This window comes from Ciconia boyciana, chromosome 11 (genome assembly GCF_034638445.1).
Source record: "Ciconia boyciana chromosome 11, ASM3463844v1, whole genome shotgun sequence".
In the NCBI taxonomy this organism is placed as follows: Eukaryota; Metazoa; Chordata; class Aves; order Ciconiiformes; family Ciconiidae; genus Ciconia; species Ciconia boyciana.
In genome coordinates this window covers 5,814,142-5,835,185 of record NC_132944.1, presented here as the reverse complement: position 1 = coordinate 5,835,185, position 21,044 = coordinate 5,814,142, and the positions used below count along the sequence as shown (strand labels likewise).

At 66.0% G+C, this 21,044-nt stretch overlaps 2 protein-coding genes across 2 annotated transcripts in view; both read right to left on the bottom strand.

Annotated features, from left to right (window-relative positions):
• Window positions 1-50: 50 nt before the first annotated feature.
• Window positions 51-3,120, bottom strand: TMEM115 (transmembrane protein 115). The gene is made up of 2 exons (XM_072876018.1): window positions 2,065-3,120; window positions 51-1,321 (listed from the first exon to the last, which is right to left on the bottom strand). Exons 1-2 carry the CDS (start codon window positions 2,916-2,918, stop codon window positions 1,123-1,125), a joined length of 1,053 nt encoding a protein of 350 aa, XP_072732119.1. The 5' UTR covers window positions 2,919-3,120; the 3' UTR covers window positions 51-1,122.
• A 1,826-nt stretch (window positions 3,121-4,946) lies between these two features.
• CACNA2D2 (calcium voltage-gated channel auxiliary subunit alpha2delta 2) overlaps window positions 4,947-21,044 on the bottom strand; it is a 227,671-nt gene continuing 211,573 nt past the window's right edge. Inside the window, exons 16-38 of the mRNA XM_072875834.1 lie at window positions 20,522-20,590; window positions 20,030-20,104; window positions 19,512-19,586; window positions 19,267-19,338; window positions 18,883-18,954; window positions 18,644-18,705; window positions 16,565-16,641; window positions 13,031-13,091; window positions 10,523-10,620; window positions 10,210-10,300; window positions 10,003-10,065; window positions 9,779-9,882; window positions 9,596-9,694; window positions 9,409-9,503; window positions 9,092-9,139; window positions 8,625-8,696; window positions 8,306-8,458; window positions 8,135-8,187; window positions 7,974-8,029; window positions 7,747-7,870; window positions 7,132-7,241; window positions 6,827-6,915; window positions 4,947-6,171 (exon numbers count right to left, since the gene is read on the bottom strand). Coding sequence (XP_072731935.1) covers window positions 6,043-6,171; window positions 6,827-6,915; window positions 7,132-7,241; window positions 7,747-7,870; window positions 7,974-8,029; window positions 8,135-8,187; window positions 8,306-8,458; window positions 8,625-8,696; window positions 9,092-9,139; window positions 9,409-9,503; window positions 9,596-9,694; window positions 9,779-9,882; window positions 10,003-10,065; window positions 10,210-10,300; window positions 10,523-10,620; window positions 13,031-13,091; window positions 16,565-16,641; window positions 18,644-18,705; window positions 18,883-18,954; window positions 19,267-19,338; window positions 19,512-19,586; window positions 20,030-20,104; window positions 20,522-20,590 — 1,947 coding nt within the window. The 3' untranslated portion in view covers window positions 4,947-6,042. The remainder of the gene's footprint in view (window positions 6,172-6,826; window positions 6,916-7,131; window positions 7,242-7,746; window positions 7,871-7,973; window positions 8,030-8,134; window positions 8,188-8,305; window positions 8,459-8,624; window positions 8,697-9,091; window positions 9,140-9,408; window positions 9,504-9,595; window positions 9,695-9,778; window positions 9,883-10,002; window positions 10,066-10,209; window positions 10,301-10,522; window positions 10,621-13,030; window positions 13,092-16,564; window positions 16,642-18,643; window positions 18,706-18,882; window positions 18,955-19,266; window positions 19,339-19,511; window positions 19,587-20,029; window positions 20,105-20,521; window positions 20,591-21,044) is intronic.

Genomic DNA, 21,044 nt, shown 5'->3' with positions numbered 1-21,044 from the left:
GCTGCTCTGTGCCCGGCCCCCCGTCCTGCCCGCGCTCTGCGGGAGCTGACTCTTTCGAAGAACTCTTTATTGATACCGAAATGTTTGTGTGTTTCCCGGTTGACAAAACCTCATGTGGTCCTTTAAAAAAATAATCACGACACCATCGACCCACGGCCCGGGCTATCCCCAGCCCGGGGGATCGGGAGCTGCGAGGAGGCTGTCACAGGGAGCATCCTCTCCATCCAGAAAAAAAAAAGCCCATCAACACAGAGGAAAAGAGAAGGTGGAGCCCGTATTCTACCTGCAGGAAAGAAAACCTGCTGCCGCAGGAAGCAGCGAGAGCCCCACTGTAAAAATTAATTCCAGCTTCTAGTGTAATCTGACAAACGGATTAGCCAGGGTGCGGCCGAGGGCACTGGCTCCTCGCAGGGCTGGCTTCAGGGGCAGGAGAGGGAGGAGGAGAGAACCCCTCACACGCAAAGCCCAGAGCTGGCAGTGCTGGACCACCGCCGTGCGGGCCTGGGTGGCCCCCTCCTGCCCAGCGGCCCGTCCACCCGCCTGGCAAACCTCGCACCGGTCATGGTGAGCTCCTGCCGGGGCCAGAGGAGGCTCCCCACGGGAAAGGGATTTGGAAAAGAAACCCACCAGCCTTCCCATTCCTTCCATTAGGGACAAAACTACCTTCAGAAAGGAGGAAATAAGTGTTGAGCGCTCTGGACAACCCCTGGCGCAGAGAAGTGAGGAAGTGCTGCTGACTTCGCTCCCATGCGGGCAAGCGCAGCAGCCTTGGGGCAGGGAGCCGGCCCGGCACACGTGGGGCACACCTGAGGCTGGATCAGCCCCACGTCCCCCTCCCGGAACAGCTCCTGCTGCTGGTGCCAACGTCCGCGGCCCGCCCTGTGCCGAGGGGAGCGGCTCGAGGAACCCCCGTCCTTGTGGTGGCGGCAGCGTCGTCATCCTCGGTGCCCGGTGCTGGCCGTGAGCAGTGACGAAGCGTTGGAATGAGGTAGCCCCCTGCCTCTGCCGCGGGAGGAGTCCCTGCTCCCCGCTGAGCGTCCCGGCTGCGTGGGGGGGACACGAGGGGGGTTAGCAGCTCTCCGACAGAGACGGGGCGGGGAAGGGGGGTGGCATGTCGGCCAGTCACAGCTGGGATGGGGCATCCTGGAAGGTGATGAGGCTGGACTCCTGGCCAGCGCCCTTCCCAGCCGTGCCGGGGTCGGGCAGCAGCGGGCTGTCGGCCTTCGCCCCCGCCTCCTCCTCGTCGTCCTCCATGCTAGGCCAGGCCGACTGGTCCTCCACACGCTTCAGCCGCTCGTTCAGGGCCTTCAGGGCCAGCTGCCTGCGGGGCAAGGGCAGACGGGCGCATTAACCCCAGGTCCAACGGGCAGGGCAGGGGTTAATGGCTCTGCCCCACGGGGCACTGTGTGAGGTCGTCCCGGCAGGAGAGGGTGGATTCAGCAGCGCTAGAGATGACCCGGAGCGCCTGGGACTGTCCCGCAGAAACCCACTTGCGCTCCCAGACTACCTACGCAGAGTTCCCGTGCCACGTGGTGCGCTCGGAGGCTGTCAGACAGCACACGGGCCGCTCCGGGAACAGGGGAAGAAAGGTGTAAAACGGGGCAGGGGAAAGCGCAGCGCCAACGCCTTGTCCAAACCTTCCTGCCGGAGCTCGGGAAGGCCAACGCCGGGTGTGTGGGAGGGCCGGGGCGTGGGGCTGACTCAGCACCTTCCCCCGCGCCACGATGACGGGTGCGGGGCTGCTGCGAGCAGGGGGCCGGCACCTCCCCAAGCAGCCGCCGTCCCCCTTCTATAGGGACCCCTGACCCCAACCCCTGCCTGCCCCTTCCCCGGGATCTCCCCGCTCCTCCCCTGCACTTCACCGCTGCACCGCATTTGGAAGAGCGGGACAAGGTCCCACCAGCCCCCCGAAATGCTTCCCACCACCTCTGCAGTAGGGAGGGTGGCCCCCTGCAGACCCGCTGGAGAAGGACCCAAATCTCCCCGCTCCTCCTCGTTTGGATTTTAAACACGACCCTCGCTGCCCATAAACGTGATCCCTGCGGAAGCAGGGCGAGCGGTTACCTTCTCCTCTCGGCGTCCTGGGGGTCCGTCCCCGGCAGGCTGATGGTGATGGACGACGGGGCGCCCACGTCGTAGCGTTTGACCGTCTTGCGACAGACCTTCACCTTCACCAGGATGCCGTGCACCAGGTTGGCCACCAGACCCACCACGGGCTGCAAGATCTCGGGGAAGAAAGTGGCAAAGGCGAAGTGGTCGGACATGTCTCCGCGGCCTCTACTGTGCCGCTGGTAGAAACGGAGATAGACCCAGCTGGAGAGGAGCCCGAAGCCGTACGAGGCCAGTACATTGCTCTCGACGAGGGTGGCGAGCCGCAGCAGAGCCAGGAGAAGGAGCAGGAGCATGGGGACAGCCTTCATTCTGACCTGGGGCACCTTCAGGACGGTGCTGTCCCCCATCGTCTGCTTGAGGGCCACCAAGACTCCCCCGAGGAAGCCCAGCCCGCCGTGGATGCGGACGGCGAACAGGTAGGCGAGGTGGAAGGAGGCCACGTAGGTGAGGAAGTAGGCGAGGGCCCCCAGGAGCCCCACCGAGACGTTCACCACCGCGAAGAAGACCAGCAGCTCCAGCGCGCCCCAGAGGGGCTCCAGCAGCCGGCCGGCCGCCCCCAGCGTGGCCAGGCTGGCCGCCAGGCCCCAGGCCCGCTCCTCCACCAGCCCCTGCGTCAGCAGCGTCCAGACCCAGAAGTTGGGGGGCAGGAGGTAGCCGGGGGTCACCCCCAGGCCGTAGGCCGTGTCCAGCCCGAAGGAGAGCAGGTAGAGGAGGAGGACGGCGGCGCTCAGCGACTTCACCACCACGCTGGTGCCGGCCAGCGCCGCCAGGAAGTGCTGCCGGGCCACCGGCAGGTACCGCCGCATCTTCGGCCGCCACCGGCGGGACGGGGCTGCCCCGCGGGGGCTACAGCGCCCGGCCTCCCCCCGCCGCCGCCGCCGAGGCCGTCTCCCCCGCGCCGGGCCCCGCTCGGCCCCCGACCAGGCCCGGGCCCCTCCGGCCGCCGCCGCAGGCCAGGCCGCGCTGGGCCCCGCTGCTGGGCCAGGCCGGGCGCGGACAAACAGCGGCCCTGCGCATGCGCGGCGCCGGGCGGGACGGGGCGGGGCTGCCCGGGGGCGGGGTCCCGCCGCAGGCGCGTCGAGACGCGGAGTCCGGCCGCGGCTACGGCCACGTGTGCGGGGGGGCACGGCCGGGGGCTCGGGGAGAGTCACGGGGGACACGGACACGGGGGAGGCGGGGGCACGGGGGAGAGGGATGGGGAACACAGTTATGGCGGCACGGGGCGGACAGCCATGGGGACGTGGACATGGGGGGTGCGGCACAAACCCTGGGGGCGACACGGACACGGGTGGGGCGGGCACGGGGAGCTCTCGGGGACACGGACCCCACAGGACAGGGGGACGTGGATGCGGGGACACAGACAGAAGAGGACGCAGGCAGGGAGGGGGGGTGACATGGGGAAGCGGGGACACAGTCCTGAGGGGACACAGGGAGATGGGGGGGCCCGGAGGGGCTGCATGGGGGGCTGGGCCCCCCTGCTGCCCCACAGCCCCTCCTGTGCAGCGCCTGGGCGCCTGTGAACCCGCAGCTCTACCTGTATCCCTGCCTGTGCCCCTGCCTGCACCCCTGCCTCTACCCCTGCCCGTGTCCCTGCCCGCGGGTCCCTGCCGGGGTGTCCCTGCCGGGGTGTCCCTGCCCGCGGGTCCCTGCCCGGGTGTCCCTGCCCGTGTCCCTGCCGGGGTGTCCCTGCCCGTGTCCCTGCCCGGGTGTCCCTGCCGGGGTGTCCCTGCCCGTGTCCCTGCCCGGGTGTCCCTGCCGGGATGTCCCTGCCCGGGTGTCCCTGCCCGTGTCCCTGCCGGGGTGTCCCTGCCCGCGGCCCGGCCCCTCGCAGCACCGGCTGCAGGCAGGCGTGCAGGCAGCGGCCCGGCCGGCAGGAGCACCCCCATGTCCTGCCCCCCCCGGCTCCCTGCCCCCCCCGGCCCTGCCCACGCACCCGGGCAATGACGCAGCCACCGCCTGTGAAGTGAAAATATGAACATTATTTAATAACTGAGTCTCTGTAATAAACCATTTGAAAATATTTTACAAGGAGTCACACGCACGATATCTTACAAATTGTCTTTTTGTTGGTTTTTGAAGTTTTCCAACTCTTCTGTACAAAAAAAAACCCCAAAAACCCAAAGAAATGAAAAATAAATTAAAGAAAATCAATTAAAAACCCAACGCCTTTGAATGAGCAGAGAGAAGCTTTCAGGTGGGGACGGGGCAGGAGGCGACCCCGGCGGGACGGGGGGGCCCGGGGCCATGCCGCCCCTTCGTCTCATTGGTTTTTAACTTAAAATAGACTATATATGTATATATTTATAGGTATGTATAGTGGTGGTTTTCTGGCAGAGCACCTAACTAGACTACAGAAGTACACACACTCCCGGTAACACAGAGCCATCTGTTCAAACACGGTTCCCAGAGACAGTAACCAAACACACACTGAAAAAGCTACAAGCAGAATGACCATTAATTAACCCCAGCACTAATTAGCGCCTGCCCCCCCCCCCCAGCCCCCCCGGGGTGGCCGTGCCGAGGGGGCTCCCCTGGCCCCGGCTGATGAGGTGGCTCTGAGCAGGGTGTCCCGGGGGGTGAGGGTCCCAGGGCTGCCCGCCCGGGCAGCGGCCCCCAGCGCTGCCGGGAGCGGGGGGGGGCCGTGGGCGGCGGGTGCGGCACCCCCCGCACCGCAGCACCCCGGGGTGCCACGGCCGGACACCCTGCACCCTGCGCTGCCCCCCCAGCCCCGCGGCACCTCTCCCGGCCGGGGCGGAGGGGGGCGGTGGGGTGCTGGGGCTGAGCAGCCGCTCCATCCGCCTCCTCGGCACCCAGCGTTTCGGCTGGGGGGGCGGGACGCGCCCACCCGAGTGCCCCGCCGTGACCCCCAGCACCTCGGGGTGCCCCGTTGCAGGGGCACCTCCCGCCCCCCAGTGCCGGGTGCCCCCCAGCCAGGACCGCAGCAGCACCCGGGGAGCGGCTCCCCCCGCCGCGGCCGGCCGGCAGCCCCCGTGCCGGGGTCCCGAGGGACGGGGCACGTCCCTCCTGGGGGGCACCTCCTGCCCCACGCCCCGCTCGGCACATCCCGCTGCGGGGCCCGCGGTGCGGCCCCCGCGGGGACAAGCAGCACGGCCCCCGGCCGGCGCGGCTTCTTTGGCAGGGCTGCCGGGGCGAGGGCGGCCGGGGGGGGCCGGGCAGGGCGGGGCGGGCCGGATTTCACAGTGATCTGCAGAACGGAAAAGAAACAAAATACATTTTTTCCCCCTCCTTTTCACCCCAGTGTCTGTGCCCAGGAACGCAGGAGAGCGGCTGGGCCCAGCGCGGAGCCCAGGGCCCGGGCCCCATCCCGCCCCGGCGCAGGCCATGGCCGGCTGCCGCCCGCGCCCGGCCCCGAGCCCGCAGGGAGCGGGAGCTGCCGTCCGCCCCGCACGCCGGGGGGCCGGGGGGCCGGTACCCGCTGGAACAAATAATACTGACCCGCACAGTCAAGTCAAGTCCTTTTTTCTTATTTGTTTTCGTGTTTTTGTGTTTGTTCTCCTTCCCTCCCCCCCTTTTTTTTCCCCATGTGTCCTCGTTGCTGACAATAAACACCGCCGTCCTCCAGGCGAAAATGTTGGAAACTCGATGTAGAAAGATCTGGTTTAAAATCTTCAGGCTAAAAAAATAGGCGAGGTGGATGGGGGGGTCGCGGGCGGAGGGCACCGACGCCACTTTCCGAGTCCGAGCGGCCGGGAGGGCGCGACGCCGGGGCACCGACCCGGTCCCCGCTCTGCCGGGGAGCCCCTGCCCGCACCCCGACTCTTCTTTGGCTGCGGCCGGCGGGGAGCGCGGGGCGGCATCGCGGGGGTCCCCGGGGCGGCGGAGGGGACGTTGTTCCCGCTCCACCGGGCCGGGGCGGGGGATGGAGATGGAGCGTGAAAGAAAAGAGAGCTGGCGGTGCGGCTGGGGGGGCTAAAGGCAGGCGGCCGGGGGCAGCGGGTGCCGGCTGGCGCTGGAGTAGAGGAGCAGCAGCTGCAGGGAGAGCAGGACCCCCAGGGAGGGGGCGAAGGAAGCCCCTCGGCCGCAGTCTGAGGTATCTTCCTGGGGGGCAAAGGGAGAGGGGCCGTGGGGCACCCCCAGCAGTGCCGCGGTGCCCCAGGGGCACCCACCGCCCTGGCAGGGGCACCCGCCGCCCCCCCGCAGCCCCGCTGCACCTCCTGCCCCGGGACTCCCGTGGTACCGTCGCCCCGGGGGCACCCCATGGTGCTGCTCTCCCCGGCACCCCCATGGCTCTGCTCCCCCCCCCAGGAGAGCACCCCATGGCATTGCTCTCCTAGGGACCCCCCATGCCTCTGATCTCCCCAGGGGGCACCCCAAGGCTCCCAGCGGGTCCTCCCAGGACTCCAAACCCCCACCAGGGGGGGCCCCCCATGGCACTGCACCCCCGGGATCCTGCCATGGCTCTGTTCCCCTCAGGGGGACACCCCATGGCTCTGCTCCCACACGGGGGGTGGGGCACTCACCCCTCCATTCCCCCCCAGGGGGGAACCCCTCAGCTCTGCTCCCCTGGGGACCCCCATGGCTCCACTCACCCCCTCAGCGGGAACCCACTGCCCCAATTACCCTCGGGGGGCACCCCACAGCTCTGCTCCCCTGGGGACATCCCCATGGCTCTGCTCCTCCCCCTGGGGTGCACCCACTGCCCCCATCCTCCCCAGGGCCCCCCTAGCTCTGCTCCCCCCTGCACCCTACGTACTGTTGCATTGTAGTCGAAGCAGATGTGGGGTCCTTTCCGGTAGCGGGGCCTGTCCACCAGCTCACACTGGTTGGGGTCCCTCGGGGGGGCTTCGCAGGTCAAGGAAACCACCAGGGACAGGGCAGTGGGGGCCTATGGGGCACCCCATGGCCACCCCTAGCCCCTCCGGCCACGGGCCGGCTCCCTCCACCCCTGCCATACCCTGCAGCTCATGGCCCCCCTGCCCTGCCCCACAGACCCTGCCTGTCCCCCCACCCCTCTGCCACCACATCCCAGTGGGACGCAGCCGGGCCACCAAAGGATACCTCTTACCTCTGCCTGCAGCAGCTTGACGGACTCACACTGGCTGCAGAGGGGCTTGTCGGCCACCACGAAGAGCAGGTTGGTGTTGGCCAGCCTCTGCGCATGGAAGAGCCTGGGGGTGCGACGGCAGTGGGGACCCCAGTTACCCTGTGCCCCGATCTCCCCCTGGCCCCCGGTGCCAGCCCTGCTGGTGGGTGGCTCTGGGGAGGCTGAGCCAGCAGGGCGTCCCCATCCCCATCCCCAACCCCGTCCCTGTCCCCAACCCCACCCCCATCTCCATCCCCGTTGTCATCCCCATACCCGTCCCCATTGACAACCCCATCCCTGTCCCCATCCCTGTCCACAGGCCAAGGGGCTGCCTAGGGAACCAGCACCGATGGGCTCTCAGGGTTTGGTCCCACTTGGAGAAGCCCTGGGGATGTCATCGTCACCCCACAGCCCACAGGGAAGCTACCACTGCTCTCCGTCCCCCCTGTCTGGGTACCACAGCCCCCCCGAGCACTGCACGGCATCTCCTATGGCCCCCACGCAGGTGGCTGCACAGGGGGCCTGGCAAAGGCAGCCTAGGGGATGTCCCCAACCCTGCCCGGGCAGTGGGACAGCGGGGACGGACCCACCTGGAACAGTTGCCGCAGTCGATGATAGCGTTGTAGGTGGCGTTGACGGTGCTGAAGTAGTACTGCGTCTGCTTCATGATGCAGCTCGTCTCCCTGGCCTCCATGCTGTCCCCTGCCACCTCCTCTGCGCCGGCACAGCGCCGTGGGCCAGGGGCCACGGACCCCCCACCACACCCTCCCACCACATCCCCTGCCCGCCCCCAGCCCGGGGCTCCCCCGGGACTCACCCGTCTGGAACCAGCTGCTGTAGGTGAGGCCGTACAGGAACTGCTGGAAGAGGGACCTGCGGAAGGAGAACGCAGCTGCCTTGCTGTCTCAGTCTCAGGGACGCGCCGGTGTCACCCCCCGATGGAAACGGCCCCCGGGGAGGGGACGCAGTGGGACTCACCAGGCTGCGGCTGAGGTCCACCAGGCGAGGTTCAGGAGATCGGCCACGGTGGGCTGCGGGCAAAGAGGGGAGCAGTGAGCCAGCGAGTCCCCGTACAGGGCACTAGGGACACCCCCGCGGGTCCCCGAGCTCCCAGATCGCCCGGTGGCCGCCATCCCCACAGGCGCTCACCACGAAGACGCCACGTGGCGCGGCGCCTGTGTTGCTCTGGGCCTCGGGAGCGCAGACAGACTGGAAGTCGTAGGACTCCTTGCGGGCGTAGAAGGAGTTGTTGTAGAGGGCGGACATCAGGTTGGCATCCACCTCGCTGAAGAACTTGCCCACCTGGGATGGGGACACTGAGTCTGCACCCAAAGGCCACCTCGGCATGGTCTCCCCCAGTGGGGACTCGAACGGGGCTGTGTCACGCCACCCATGACACGAGCTCAGAGGTCTCAGCTCCCCGCCGGCATCCTACGCCCAGGAGAGCTGCCGTGCAGGCACCGCTCACCTGGTACCAGTGGTCCTCCTGGTTGGAGAGCACCAGGAAGCCCCCGTCGTCAATGAGGACGCAGATGAGGTCCTGGGGAAGGAGGGTAACGTCACCCACCCCAGCCGTGCCCAGGGCAAGGCAGGACAGGCAGGGCGGGGGGGTGACAGGCAGTCAGGCAGGGGGCCAGCGCGGTGTCCCCAAGCCTGGGGCCTGCTCAGGAGCATCTTGGTGCCGGGAGCACCTGCGCTGGGTGCAGGGAACGGGAACCACCACCCCTTGGGGAGGGTCCTCAGTCCAGGGGCCAACTCCCGGGGCTTTGTCCCTGCAAGGGGGGGTGGGGGCTGGCCAAGCTCCGGGAGCAGCAGGGGGACAGGGTGGGCACGCTCGCCCGGACCGCACGGGCAGGGGATGGGGAGCCCCCCCAGGCATCCCTCGCTCCCCCTGCCTGCCGGCCCCCGCTGCCCCCACCCCTGCCCACCACCCACCTTGTTGTTGGCCTCACAGTCCATCTCACAGCTGGTCGAGGGGTCACACTGTCAACCAAAACCGGGGCAGAGGGACAGGTTAGCAGGACTGTCTTCCCCCCCAGTGCCATCCTCCTGGGAGGGGACATGTCGGGCAGCGTCCCCAGGGGATGGGGATGGGTGCCCCAAGCAGGGTGACGGGCAGGGCTGCGCTGGAGGTACAAGCCCAGCGGGACCACGGGCACCGTGTCGCGCCAGCACTCCCCAGCCATGTCCCTGCCGAGCAGAGCTCCCTCCCTGTCCCCGTGGCCATCCCTCCCCGGTCCCAGGGGACGTACCCGGCGGGCGCCCAGCTGGTCGCGGTCTGTCCGGTTGCTCGCCAGCACTTTGAACTTCTCAGCCCAGGCCTCCAGGTCCAGCTTCACCCCCACCACTGGGGCAGCGGGGAGATGGGGTGAGTCCCGGCACAGGCGGGACGACAGGGAACCCCCAGCCTGGTGGCTGGGCACCCAGCTCCCTGCCTACCTGCTGGCTTCAGTGTCTTGCCCCCAATGCTGAGCTCCACAGCGGTGCTCACCAGGATCCCGATGGTGTTGTTCTCCAGGTCCAGCCCCCGGTAGCCGGCTGCAGAGGGCAGGGGTGGCATGAGGGACTTGTGGGGCTAGCGGCAGCCTGTGCCACCCCCCGCTGCCCCAAGCCGGCACCCACCGTCCCGGTAGGGTGGCTTGAAGATGTAGCCCTTGTTGTCCAGGCTCCTCCGGTAGAAGCTGGCATTGAAGGGCTCTGGTTCCTCCTCCCAGTCGTCCGCAGCCCTGGGGGGAGCAGCCACGGCCACGGCTGTCACTCAGCTGTGGTCCCACCAGAGATGGCCCCGCGGGAGCGGACGTGTCACCGCGTGGGGCCAGGCATGCACACACCCTCCAGACACTCACTTGTTAGGGAAGACACGGGTGATGCCCCCGTCGGTGGCTGCAAAGACAGCCAGGAGGCTGTACCTGCAAGGAGAGGGGCCGGGCACGCCGGCCATCAGCAGGGTTTTGCCTTGCCCCTGTCCCGTCCCCATAGCCCATCTCAGCCCCCTGATCCCCCTCTGCCCCCAGCCAGCGCTGCCCGTCCCGGGCCACCTCGCCCCCACCTACGTGTTGAGGTCCTGGTCCTTCCAGACCCGCTCCACCAGCTGCTGCGTGATGCCCGTGTCCAGGATGAGGTTGTGCAGGAGGAAGTTGTCACCTTGGGAGGAAGATGGAGAGGAGGAGGAGGAGAAGGAGGAGGTGAGGGCCGGCCCTGTGGGGGCCACCCGCACGCCCCTGCCCGGCACCGGCGCCCACTCTATGGCGGCTCCCGGGACCCCAACCCCGGCACGGTTCACCCCCTGCCCCCGTCTCCCCCCGTGTCCCCATACCCCCCAAACCCCGCCGCCAGCCCCCCCACCAGCCATCCCCAGCTACTCACACTGCTTGGAGTCTGGGGTCACCTTTTCCATGAGGGCAATAAAGTTTTCCAGGAACTCGGTGTTGTTATCCGACAAGTCGAGGTCTTTGCAATACTCTCTGGGGTTTGGGGGACAAGGTTTGTCGTTCGCGAGGATGGAAAAGGCAAGGTCAGTTCTCCCCCGGGGACGGCGGGGCAGGTGATGGCCACGCTGCCAGCGCCCGGGCTTGCCGGGGGACATGGCGGTGGTGACGTGCCACTGCTGCTGTGGGTGTCACCCCACTGGGGCAGCCGGCTGTGGGCATCTCTGCAGACTGCCCGGCACTCAGCCCTCTGCTGCCTGCAGTGCCGCCGGCTCGGCCATCACACCAGCCACCGGGTCCGTCACTGCCACGGGCACTGAAGTGCCGTAACCTCTGCCAGGGCCAGGTTTGATGGACCCCAGTTTGCCCCAGAGCGGTACATCCCTGAGCCCGGCTCCCCCATACTGGTGGGGCTACTGGCGGGACTGGGCGCCTCTGCCACCATACTTACCTGCGGGGCCAGGCGGGCACCGCCGTGCCCACCCTACCCTGCCCTGCCCCTGCGGCACCCCAGGGAGTGAGGGCTCCGCTGCAGCTGCGAGCGGGGGTTTGCCTTGGGAGCCCCCGCGGCTGCGCCGGCAGCACCGCGCAGGCGCTCGGCACCCGTACCTGTACCCTGTGCGTAGATAGTTAGGTGCTGGGTGAGGCCCGGCCGGCAGAGGCGGGCGCTTGCCCACAGGCATCGCTGGCCCCAAGCCCCTCCTGGGACGGGCACCGCAGGGGGTGCCGTGTCCCCGCTCTGGTCTGGGACCATCCTGAGTGCGGAGCCCCGGCCCCGCCGATGCCGGGGACAGCCACGATGCCATCGGACACCACGAGGCTCTAACCGGATGGCATGGGTTAGTGCCACCCTGGGGTGCCAAGAGCCTCCCAGCCTCAGTGGTGTGGCTGCAGGCGGTGCTGGGGGGCTCAGGGCTCCCCCCGCTCATGTCCCCTCCGCCGAGCTCCTGACCCTGCCAAAAACCTCGTTAAGAGGACAAATGCCGGAGCAGAGGGAGCGTGCCCACAGAGCAGCTGAAAAAGCTGGGGAACCCCAGCCAGTCCGTCCCAGCCCCCTGCCCCCTGCTCGGGGGGAGCAGCCACCTAAATATCTACACCGACACGCACAGATACAGGTACTCACACACCCACGGGGGACGGGGGACATACGGTTTCTGAAAATTTCCAGTGGCCTGTGGGCACGGCAGCGCCGATGGCAGATCATACAGTCACCCTGGGTGCCGGGCCCCCTCCCCGGGCACGCGGCTCCTCCCTGCTGCCCACTCGCACCGGGCTGGCACCCACTGCACGGAGGGTGCTCACAGAGCAGCTTTGGGGAGCACTGAAGGGCTTGCCCTGATTTTCAAACCCCCATTTTCCCTCCGGCTGCACCGGCCACAGAGCCCCATGCTGAACACTGACCCCATCACCGCAGCCTGAGCGGGGCTGTCGGGGGGCAGACCCACTCCCTGGGCCTCGGGCTCAGACATCACCTCTGTATTTATTCCCTTAGCACACTTACAGGTCAACTTTTTAATAATAGGGTGTTTCTGTTTCTCATTAATACTCTGCTGTGGCTCCCACGTTTCCTGGACATCACCCCTGCTGCCCTGTGCAGCGCCCAGGGACCAAGGCCCCCCGAAAAGCCGGGGCTGCAGGATAACCGTGCGTTTTGGGCTGGTTTACCCAGAATTAGTGTAAGTGAGGAACAGCTGCTGTAGGCAGGGAGGGCAGGGGGGACCCGCAGGTGGCACAGGCGGCTGCGCTGTAGCCTCGACCTGCTGCAGTCCCCAAGAACTGCAATGCTAAAGCATCTACTAAGGGTTGTTTAGCTGTTGTAATGATGTATAAGTGACAGGTGATTAGCTGGTAATGCTAATTAGGGCTAGTCAGAGGTTGTACTGCAGTGGCGGGAAGGGCAAGGGTCCCGGCAGAGCCGCGGGGCTCCCTGAACAGCTCGTCAAGGGACAACCCTTCGTCCCCGCTAGGTGACAAGACTGGGTGGCACGGCCCAGGGGAGGGGACGCGTCTGTCTGTCCGGGGGCCGCTACGCTGTCCTCACATCCCTGTTCACAGCCTGTGGCCAGCAGCCTCCCCAAACCCCCGGGGCATCCCCAATTTGAGCCGAAACCTACCCTTCCTTCTCCCTACGCCCCCGCGGCCAGCGCGACTGTATGATTCCACCGCCGGCCCTCGCTCGGCAGGGGGATTTTCAGAAACTATACCTATATATGCACGCGCAGAGGGCGGGCTGCACCGGGTGCATATATACCGTGCTGGATGCAACCAGGTGGCGGAGCGGGGCCGGGGTCCCGGCGGCAGCCCCCCTGCCCGAGCGGGCACACGACACACACAGCGACAGGGGAGGGGGAACAAGGCACGATGAGGCGGGGATGGGGGGTGATGGGGGGGTCAGCAGCGGGGCCGGGGCGGATGCACACCTCGGCAAGCGCACACGCAAAGCTACCTGGGAGCAATGAACACATGTCCCTCCGACTCAAAGCTGTTGGGCAGCAGGTATTCAAAATCTGCAACAGAAAGGGAAGGTTATCCGGCGGGGAGGGGAGACGGGGATGCCGGGGGGCCAGGAGGGAGAGAGACGGACAGAGAGAGAGGGGAGGGAACAAAAAAAAAGGCATTTGCTGCTCTTGGTAACAAGAGAGGAAGGAAAAGGCCGTTCTGCTGTCGCTGGCACCGCACGGGAAGGAAAGTTATAGCCAAATCGGGAGAGGTTTGCCCATCTTGGCTCGAATTTGCTCGGTCGCGGGCTGAAGGCGGGCGGTTGCGTACGCGCGGCCGGTGGCGTGTACGCAGGGACACACAGAGACACACACACATATATATATGCGCGCACATGTATATATATGCATGTTTGGGAGGGCGCGGGGCGTCTCTCTCTCGGGGGGGGGGTCGGGGGGTGGGCGAGGGCAGGGAACCGCATGCTGTGCTCCTGGCCGGAGGATCACCAAAACACTCGGTTGTCGGGGAAAAAGAAAAAGGAGTTTTCAGGCATCGACATGGCCAAACGGGGAACCTTGCTGAGGACAGTCCAACCAGAGGCTGCCCGCCCAGCGAAGTGCCGTGCAATGCGCTGCCGGGCTCTGCCGCCGGGCGCTGGCGGCCCCCTCCCTCCCCGGGGCGGTGGGACCCCAACGGGGACGGGGGCCCATGCTCACCTGCCAGCCCGACTCTCGCTCTGCTTTAAGCAGGGGGGTCACAGCCCAGCAGGGTTTGGGGTGCCCCTCAGGGCCCCCCCCCCCGGCAGAGGGGCAGCGGATGCGGGGTTCAGTTTGCGGGGGCGAGTCGGGTTAGGGGGTGCGTGGGGGGGTGCCACGGGATACCCCGGGGCCGCCGGCCCCCCCAGCGGGCACCGCCACCCCCTCGCCCTCCCACCGGCCCCCAGTGCATTGCAGGGCACAGCCAGAGGTTGGACTGTTGCTCTCCGAGGGCTGTAGGCAGGGGCTGGGTACAAGCCGATGAGAGGAAGAGGAGGAGGAGAGGAGTACAAAACACTCGTACTTGGTCCATCAGCATTGCCATCGCAGGGGCGCCGGGAGGAGGCAACTCAAAGCTGATAGAACAGGGCTGAGGGTGACACTTCCACCTCCCCGCTGTCCTGCCCGCCTGGCCCCGTCCCCCCCGTCCCCTCCCGCGCGGCCGTGCCCCCCACAGCCATCCCCCTGCCCGCGCTGGGGAGCGGGTGCTGCCGGGCAGGCTGCCGGCGGGCGCTGCCTGCGGGGTGCCCCGCGGGGCTCGTGCGGGAGGGCGCGTGGCGGCGGGTCCCCGGGGACCACACGTGCCGGGGCGTCCCCTGGCCCGCCGCGGGGCTGCGCGGGAGCTGCGTCACACGGGCGACATCCCGCTCCGCTGCAGCAGGGATGGCTCGGTGGGATTTTGGGCTCGGTGGGACTTTGGGCTCAAACTCGGCTGCTCCCGGGGGCACGGATGGCGCCGGGATGCTGCGGCTGCCAGGGGCTTCATGCCATGCTGGGCCCCGGGCCGGCCTCCGAGCAGCCGTGGGAGCGGGCAGCGCAGCACCTCGGGGCTCGGCCTCCCCGCATCCCCGTGGGGCCAGGTTCGCCGTCCCCTACGCAGCGGGGTGGCATCGCCCCGGGGTAGTCCCATCCCCACCTCCGCTGAGCGCTTCTGCTTGGGGGGCTTCCCCAAAAAAGCCTGTCCCAGAGGGCGACGGCGGCAGAGGACTGGGTCCCCCACCTGCCCTCCGTCCCCGCCACCTTTGGGCGCCCACCCCGCAGCCCCCCACGCCCTGCACAGCCCTATCCCTTTCAGGTTGAGTTGTCTTGGGGAGGAGGAAGCGGAGGGAGGGGACGGGGGTGAGGGGAGAAGGAGCCGGAGGGGGCGAGCGGGGTGAGAGGAGCAAGAAGAGGGAGGGGGCAGGAAGAGCGGGGTATCAAACTAGCTACGAAAAACCTCGTGGATCAAAAATGGCAGAGTTTCATACGAGATCGGCTCTTGAACAATATCGAACTGGGTTTGGGAGCGATGCGCAGGGAGGGAGTGGGGGGATCGTCGTGACAAAGCTCTCATGGACAGAACAAGACATGTTGCTTTCAAATAAAGGGGGAACTGGAGGAGAGGAGGAGGAGGAGGAGGGAGGAAGGGCGAGTCGGTGGCGGTTTGCAGGTTCGGCGTGGCAAACGGGCAGGGAGATGGGCAAGCAGGGGGGCTGGGGGGGGACTGGACACGGGGCGGGGGACGGGGTGGTGAAGGTGAGTGGTCTGAGACTGAAAATACTTGCCCTTCATTTTGATGTTTGGTACTGTGTGAATCCACCATAGAGAGAAAGCAAGAAAAACAACAAACAAAAAAACAACAAACAAAAAAAAAGGGGGTTGGGTGGAAAGGGGGAAGGGGGGCACAAACAATATTTTATTCAATCGCCGTTTGAATAAAAATATTGTGTATCATAATCATACCAAAAGGAAACCTCTTGCAAAAAACGACATGAAAAAAAAAGAAAAAGAAAGAAAAACCCAGTAACGAAAGGAAAAGAAAAAGCCACGGTGAAATAAGAATAAAAAAAAATTGCAAAGATATAACTAGAGAAATATATATATATATATCCAATACTCCAAAGGAAAATGAGAGTCAGTAGCAAACAGTTGCAACAGTCTTGATATCGAAATGTCCTCACTGAGTCGGGGGCATGCACGGCACGGCGGGCAGAGCCGGGAGGACGGGGGCAGCCCCCCTCCCGGGACGGGGACAGCCTGGCCTCGTCCCCGCGGGGACACGGGGCTCCTGCCGATGGATGGAGGGGGCGGCAGGGGCCGGATCTCGAGGGGGCTGGGGTCAAGCCGCCGGGGCGGCCGAGGGGGAGAAACGGGGGGAACCGGAGGGGAGAGGGGAAGGGTCCGGTTCTCCCACGGGGGAGAGGGTCCCCGGGAGCAGCGTGGACCTGCGGTGGGAAAAAGGCTGGGGGGTCAGGGGAGAGAGAAAGAGAGAGAAAGGGGGGGCCAGGCTAACACACACGTACACAGATTAATTCCAAACAAAAATCGAAACCAACCGAAACGGAACTCATAAAAAGAAGAATAAATGGCTTAAACCAAAACCAAAGAATCGTAATAAACCAAAGGAAATTAAAGAGAACCATGCAAACTTTCCCAGGCTCGCAAATTAACTGGCTGCTACAGCATCGTCCCTCGTCCCCAGAGGCGAACGGGCAGCGGTGCAGCCCCTGCCTGCGCCGGGCAGCGCCTGCCTGCAGCCTGGGGCTCGGGTTTTGGGGTGCAAAGCGCAAGGACCAAACCCTGGCACCCCGGGGCACCCCAGGCAGGCAGCTCGCTTTCCCTCTGTGCATTCACCTCTACTCACGCCTCTCTTATTTTTAAGGCTTTTTTTTTTTTTGCCTCTCATAGTGATCCCTATCTCTTTTCACAAGTTACTGCTTCGTGTTTCTCCCCCCCGACAGCCGCGGGCCGGCGTGGGGGCAAGCGGGAGTGCGAGAGGGCGGCAGGGAAAGCCAGGGGCTACTTACACTTCACTTGCAGGATCTGGTCGCTGAGGTTGGCCTGGATGTAGTAGGTGCTGTAGGGAGGCAGAACCAGCCCCAGGCTGCGGATGGGGAGAGCAAACAGGCGGTGTAAGGCTTTACACCCACCCAAAGCCCTCGGCCGGCCCCCAGCCCCTGCCTGGCACCCCCCGGCAGCACCCAGCCCCAGCTGACGGCAGGCAGCAGCTCCGCTGGCCTCCCGCACACCCCGCTGTGTCCTTCTCTCCAGGGACTGCACCCAGCGCTGTCCTAGGGGCACCCAGGTTCGCCCCTAGAGCACCCAAGGTCATCCTGGTGGCACCCAGGGTTGTCCCCAAAGCACCCAGGGTCATGCTGGAGCACCCAGGGCCACCCTTGGAGCAACCAGGACCATCCTCTGAGCACCTAGAGTCATCCTGAGGCACCCAGGGCCACCCTTGGAGCACGCAGGACCATTCTGGTGGCACCCAGGTTTGTCCCCCAGGGCAGCCAGGGCCATCCTCAGAGCACCTAGGGTCATCCTGGTGGCACGCAGGGCCATCGCGGGGGCACCCCCGAGCACAGGAGGTGGCAAGCGTGTCCAGCCAGGGCTGAGATGGGCAGGATGGACCTGCCCGGGAACCAAGGGAGATGCACGTGGAATAGGGACACGACATCCCCGTAAGGGAGGAAGGCAGGAACAGACACAGCCCTCGAAAGGAGCAAAACCTTCCCAGCAAGGAGAGACTGAAGACAACCGTTACACAGGCAATGGCTACTGGTGAGCCAAGGAGAGGGATCCACCAGCCAAGCGTCTGGCACACAGGGTGCAGGACGGGGATGGGACAGGAGGTGGCAGGAGGTGGTGGTGGGGCTGCTGAACCCATGGGACACGTTGCCGGAGGGAGCTGGGCTCCTGGGTGCCGGCTGCAGCGGCCAGTGGCCTTCGGTGACGGTGTCTGTGCCAGGTGCTGCCCGGGATAAGCGAGCACCGGCAGGTGAGGGCCACATTCCTGACTCTCATCGGATGTCACACCCACACCTGAGCCACCAGGACCTGGACTTGCCCCCCAAGCCACCCCTCCAGCCAGTCCCTCCTGCACTCCACCTGGCTCACGGACTGGGCACCCCAGCAAGCATGGCAGAGATGGGGGCACCCCAAAAAGCATGGCAGAGGTGGTGGCACACCAGCACAGAGGGCCGAGGTGGTGGCACCCCATACCACAGGTGGCAAGAGGAGGGTGGTGACTTTTTTCTGTTCAGTGCTAGTGGCACCCTGTGCTGACGGTGTCCCAGGGAACCCCGGGGACCATCCCTGCCGTGGTGCGGAGCCACGGGAGCGCAGGCCCCTGGCAGCACCTTTCGCCCTACAGATCAACCTGCAGCCCCAGCCGTGTCACCCCGTGTCATTGTCCCTTCCTCCACGCTGCTGCTTGGCTCTGGAGGGTTGCCACCATGGGGGACAGGACCAGGGCTGCACGGCGGACACCTGGCAGCGCTGGGAGGTGGCAGTGACCCTTGCCAGCCCCTCCTGAGCTGGGTGGCGAGGAGAAGGAGGGTACACTGGGCAGCAGGGGGACCACACGGCTCCTCACAGGACGAAGGCAGCACGAGTTGGACAGCACGGACATGACGATGCTGGGGTCTTTTTTACACATCTGCTGGTGCAAACTGGGCGATAAACGCAGAAGGGAGCTTTGCTCTCTGCCTCTGAAGCCACTGCCTGTGCTGCAGGGTGGGTGCACGTCACTGTCACCCACCCCGGAGCAGGCAGAGACCTGCGCAAGCCCCTGGCTGCGCGGGCGGGCAGTGGCAGGAGTGTCCCTTGTTCAGCACCTTGCACGCCGGCCCTGCAGCGCCCGTCCTGAGCCCCGGGGATTGTGGCCTGGCTCAGCAGTGCCAAATACTGGTGGGCAGCACTTTCGGGAGTGCCATCACTGGCTGTGTGCAATGATGTGACAGCACGTTTGCAACCCCGCAGCCCATGGGACACGTGCCTGGTGGCCTCGGAGACCTCCCGAGCTGCAGGCACAAGACCGCAGCCCTGCGCTGGTGCAGGTCCAGCCGAAGCCGGGCGAGCGCAGGTGGGCTGGCAGCACCGCTCACCTGTAGTTGGTGCTTTTGATGGGGGCCCACGTGTAGGTCCTGAACACCTCGTCGATGTATTGCTGTGGGTCAGAGGGAGCCAGTCAGGCCTCTGCGGTGCCAGGACCCTGCCGGCGTGGTGACATGGGACCCCGGCTCCGAGCCCGGTGCCAGACACAGCCCCTCACTCTCCACCGCCGGGGCTGGGCGCTCAGCACGGCGGTAGTTTCGGCCGTGACCCCCTTCCCCTGCAGTGTTACCTCATCCAGGGACTTGATGAGGGTCTTGATGAACCTCTGCCCGTCATTGCCATCAATCATGCTTCTCCGGATCTGCGGGACACGGAGGAGGCGACTGAGGGCCAGAGAGCCTGGCCACGTGCCCGCGGGCACCCACCCCAGTGAGGTGGCACTGAGGACCCGTGGGGTGCAGGGGCGAGGCGTGAGCAGCCTGGGGGGGCTCATCATGCTGGCACCCAGGGGACAGTGACCCAGCTCCCATCCCCGCCGTGGCCCCACAGGAGCTGTGCCGGGGCCCGTAGGATGAGGTGCTCCCCAGGGCAGGCTGGAGGGGCCCAGTGCCCTTTGCAATGGCAGATAGGGGGGCCAGCCTGTATCCCAAAAGCTGCCCCCGGGTCTGCCCACCTCCTCCTTGTTCTCATCCTCCAGCTCAGCATCCAGGAAGTCCAGCGTCACCGGCTCACGGAAATTGATGATCTGCAGGCAGAAAGGGAGAGCCGGGGACGGGCTCAGGGCTCCCGCAGCCGCTGCTGAGTCCAGACAAACTCATCACAACTCCCACAATTAGCTCCTAACGACCCCAGGAAGCCGCGTGTCCCACAGGGCCCGGCTAACCCCTGCTGCTGCCGCCCCGACGGGCCCCTCCTCACCTGGGGCTGCAGGTTGGGGTGCAGCAGGACGTAGCCGTTCAGGTCGATGGCGAAGACGTAACCATTTGCCCCCAGCTGTGGGAGGACAGGAGGAGGGATGAGGCCAGCCAGGTGGCTCTGCAGCGTGCCGTGCCGGTGTGACCGCCTTCATCTCTGCAGGCAGAGCTCACCCCATGCCACCCCTGGGGCCCAGACTTTTCTGTCCATCTATTTCTGTTCTCAGGCCAACAGCATCTCTCACCTCTGCTCTGGATTTTGTCCGCTGCCCCTTTCCCCAGGCTGGTAAGGTTTATTCCCTGCAAGGGTTTTGGCTCTGCTCTGGGTCCCAGAGCATCACCCTGCCCGCCCGCCTGCCCCGGTCCCTGCCTGCACCCATGGCTTCTGCACCCCGCTACTGCCAGCGCTGCTGGAGGTGCTACAGGGGGCTGGGGGGGCAGCTCGGGGCTCCCCGCAGCAGGCTCCCACGCCAGGCTCGGGAAGCACAGGGCGCGGACGGAGGGGAAGGAGCCCCCACGCACGTTGTATCGCGGTGTCAGCCTCTTGATGTCGTTGAGAGCCACGTCGATCCCCATCACGCCCAGGATGAGCTGGTTCTGGAAGGAAGCGCAGGTAGGGAGGCGGCGGGAGCAGGGCTGTCACCTGCCACCGCCAGCACAGGGATGGGGAAAGAGGGGATGGCCCTCTTCTCCCTCCCGGAACACGTGGGTCAGATCCGGACACCGCAGAGGCACAGGGCGAGATGTGCCAGCCCCCCATCAGCCCTCCATGGGACACTGCACCCCACAGGGACTTGCAGCTGCCAGCTGTCCCCATTGGGCCAGGAAAGCTAGCCAAGGCCATTTTGGGTCCCAGGGATGGCAGTCACCCCTGGTCTCATCCCAGGGAGGGGGTGCAGAGCAGGCAGCACCCTGGGGGAGCCAGTGCCCCCCCTGCAGCCATGCACCCAGTGTCACCCCCCCACACCCGGGGGTCCCAGTGCAGCCAGGGCGGTGGCAGCCACAGTCTCCTACCTTCCTGTCACTGCTGTCCTCTGTCAGGTTGAACACCGGCAGCGTGCCCGTCACCACTAGGCCCAGCCCCTGCACAAGCACAGAAGGGTGTCCCACGGCCCCTCGCTGGCCCCAGGGCCCAGAGCTGGGGGTGGGCAGCAGAGGGGGGTTACCCCCTGGCAAGGGAGATGGGGGCATGTGCTGTGTGGGACCCTGGGGCCGGTGTCCCCACCCACACCCTGGGGCTGTGTGGGACCCTGGGGCTGGTGTCCCACAGAATCACAGAATCGTATAGGTTGGAAAAGACCTTTAAGATCATCAAGTCCAACCGTAAACCTAACACTGCCAAGACCACCACTACACCATGTCCCTAAGCACCTCATCCAAACGGCTTTTAAATACCTCCAGGGATGGTGACTCAACCCCTTCCCTGGGCAGCCTGTTCCAGTGCTTGATAACCCTTTCAGTGAAGTAAAATTTCCTAATATCCAGTCTAAACCTCCCCTGGCGCAACTTGAGGCCATTTCCTCTCGTCCTATCACTT

What these genes read in the sequence shown, in the direction of transcription:
- TMEM115 (XM_072876018.1), bottom strand. Translation starts at nt 2,918, where the DNA reads ATGCGGCGGTACCTGCCGGTGGCCCGGCAGCACTTCCTGGCGGCGCTG. An exon ending in CAGGACGCCGAGAGGAGAAG is followed by an intron (nt 1,322 to 2,064) that starts GTAACCGCTCGC and finishes CTTGCCCCGCAG; the next exon opens with GCAGCTGGCCCTGAAGGCCC.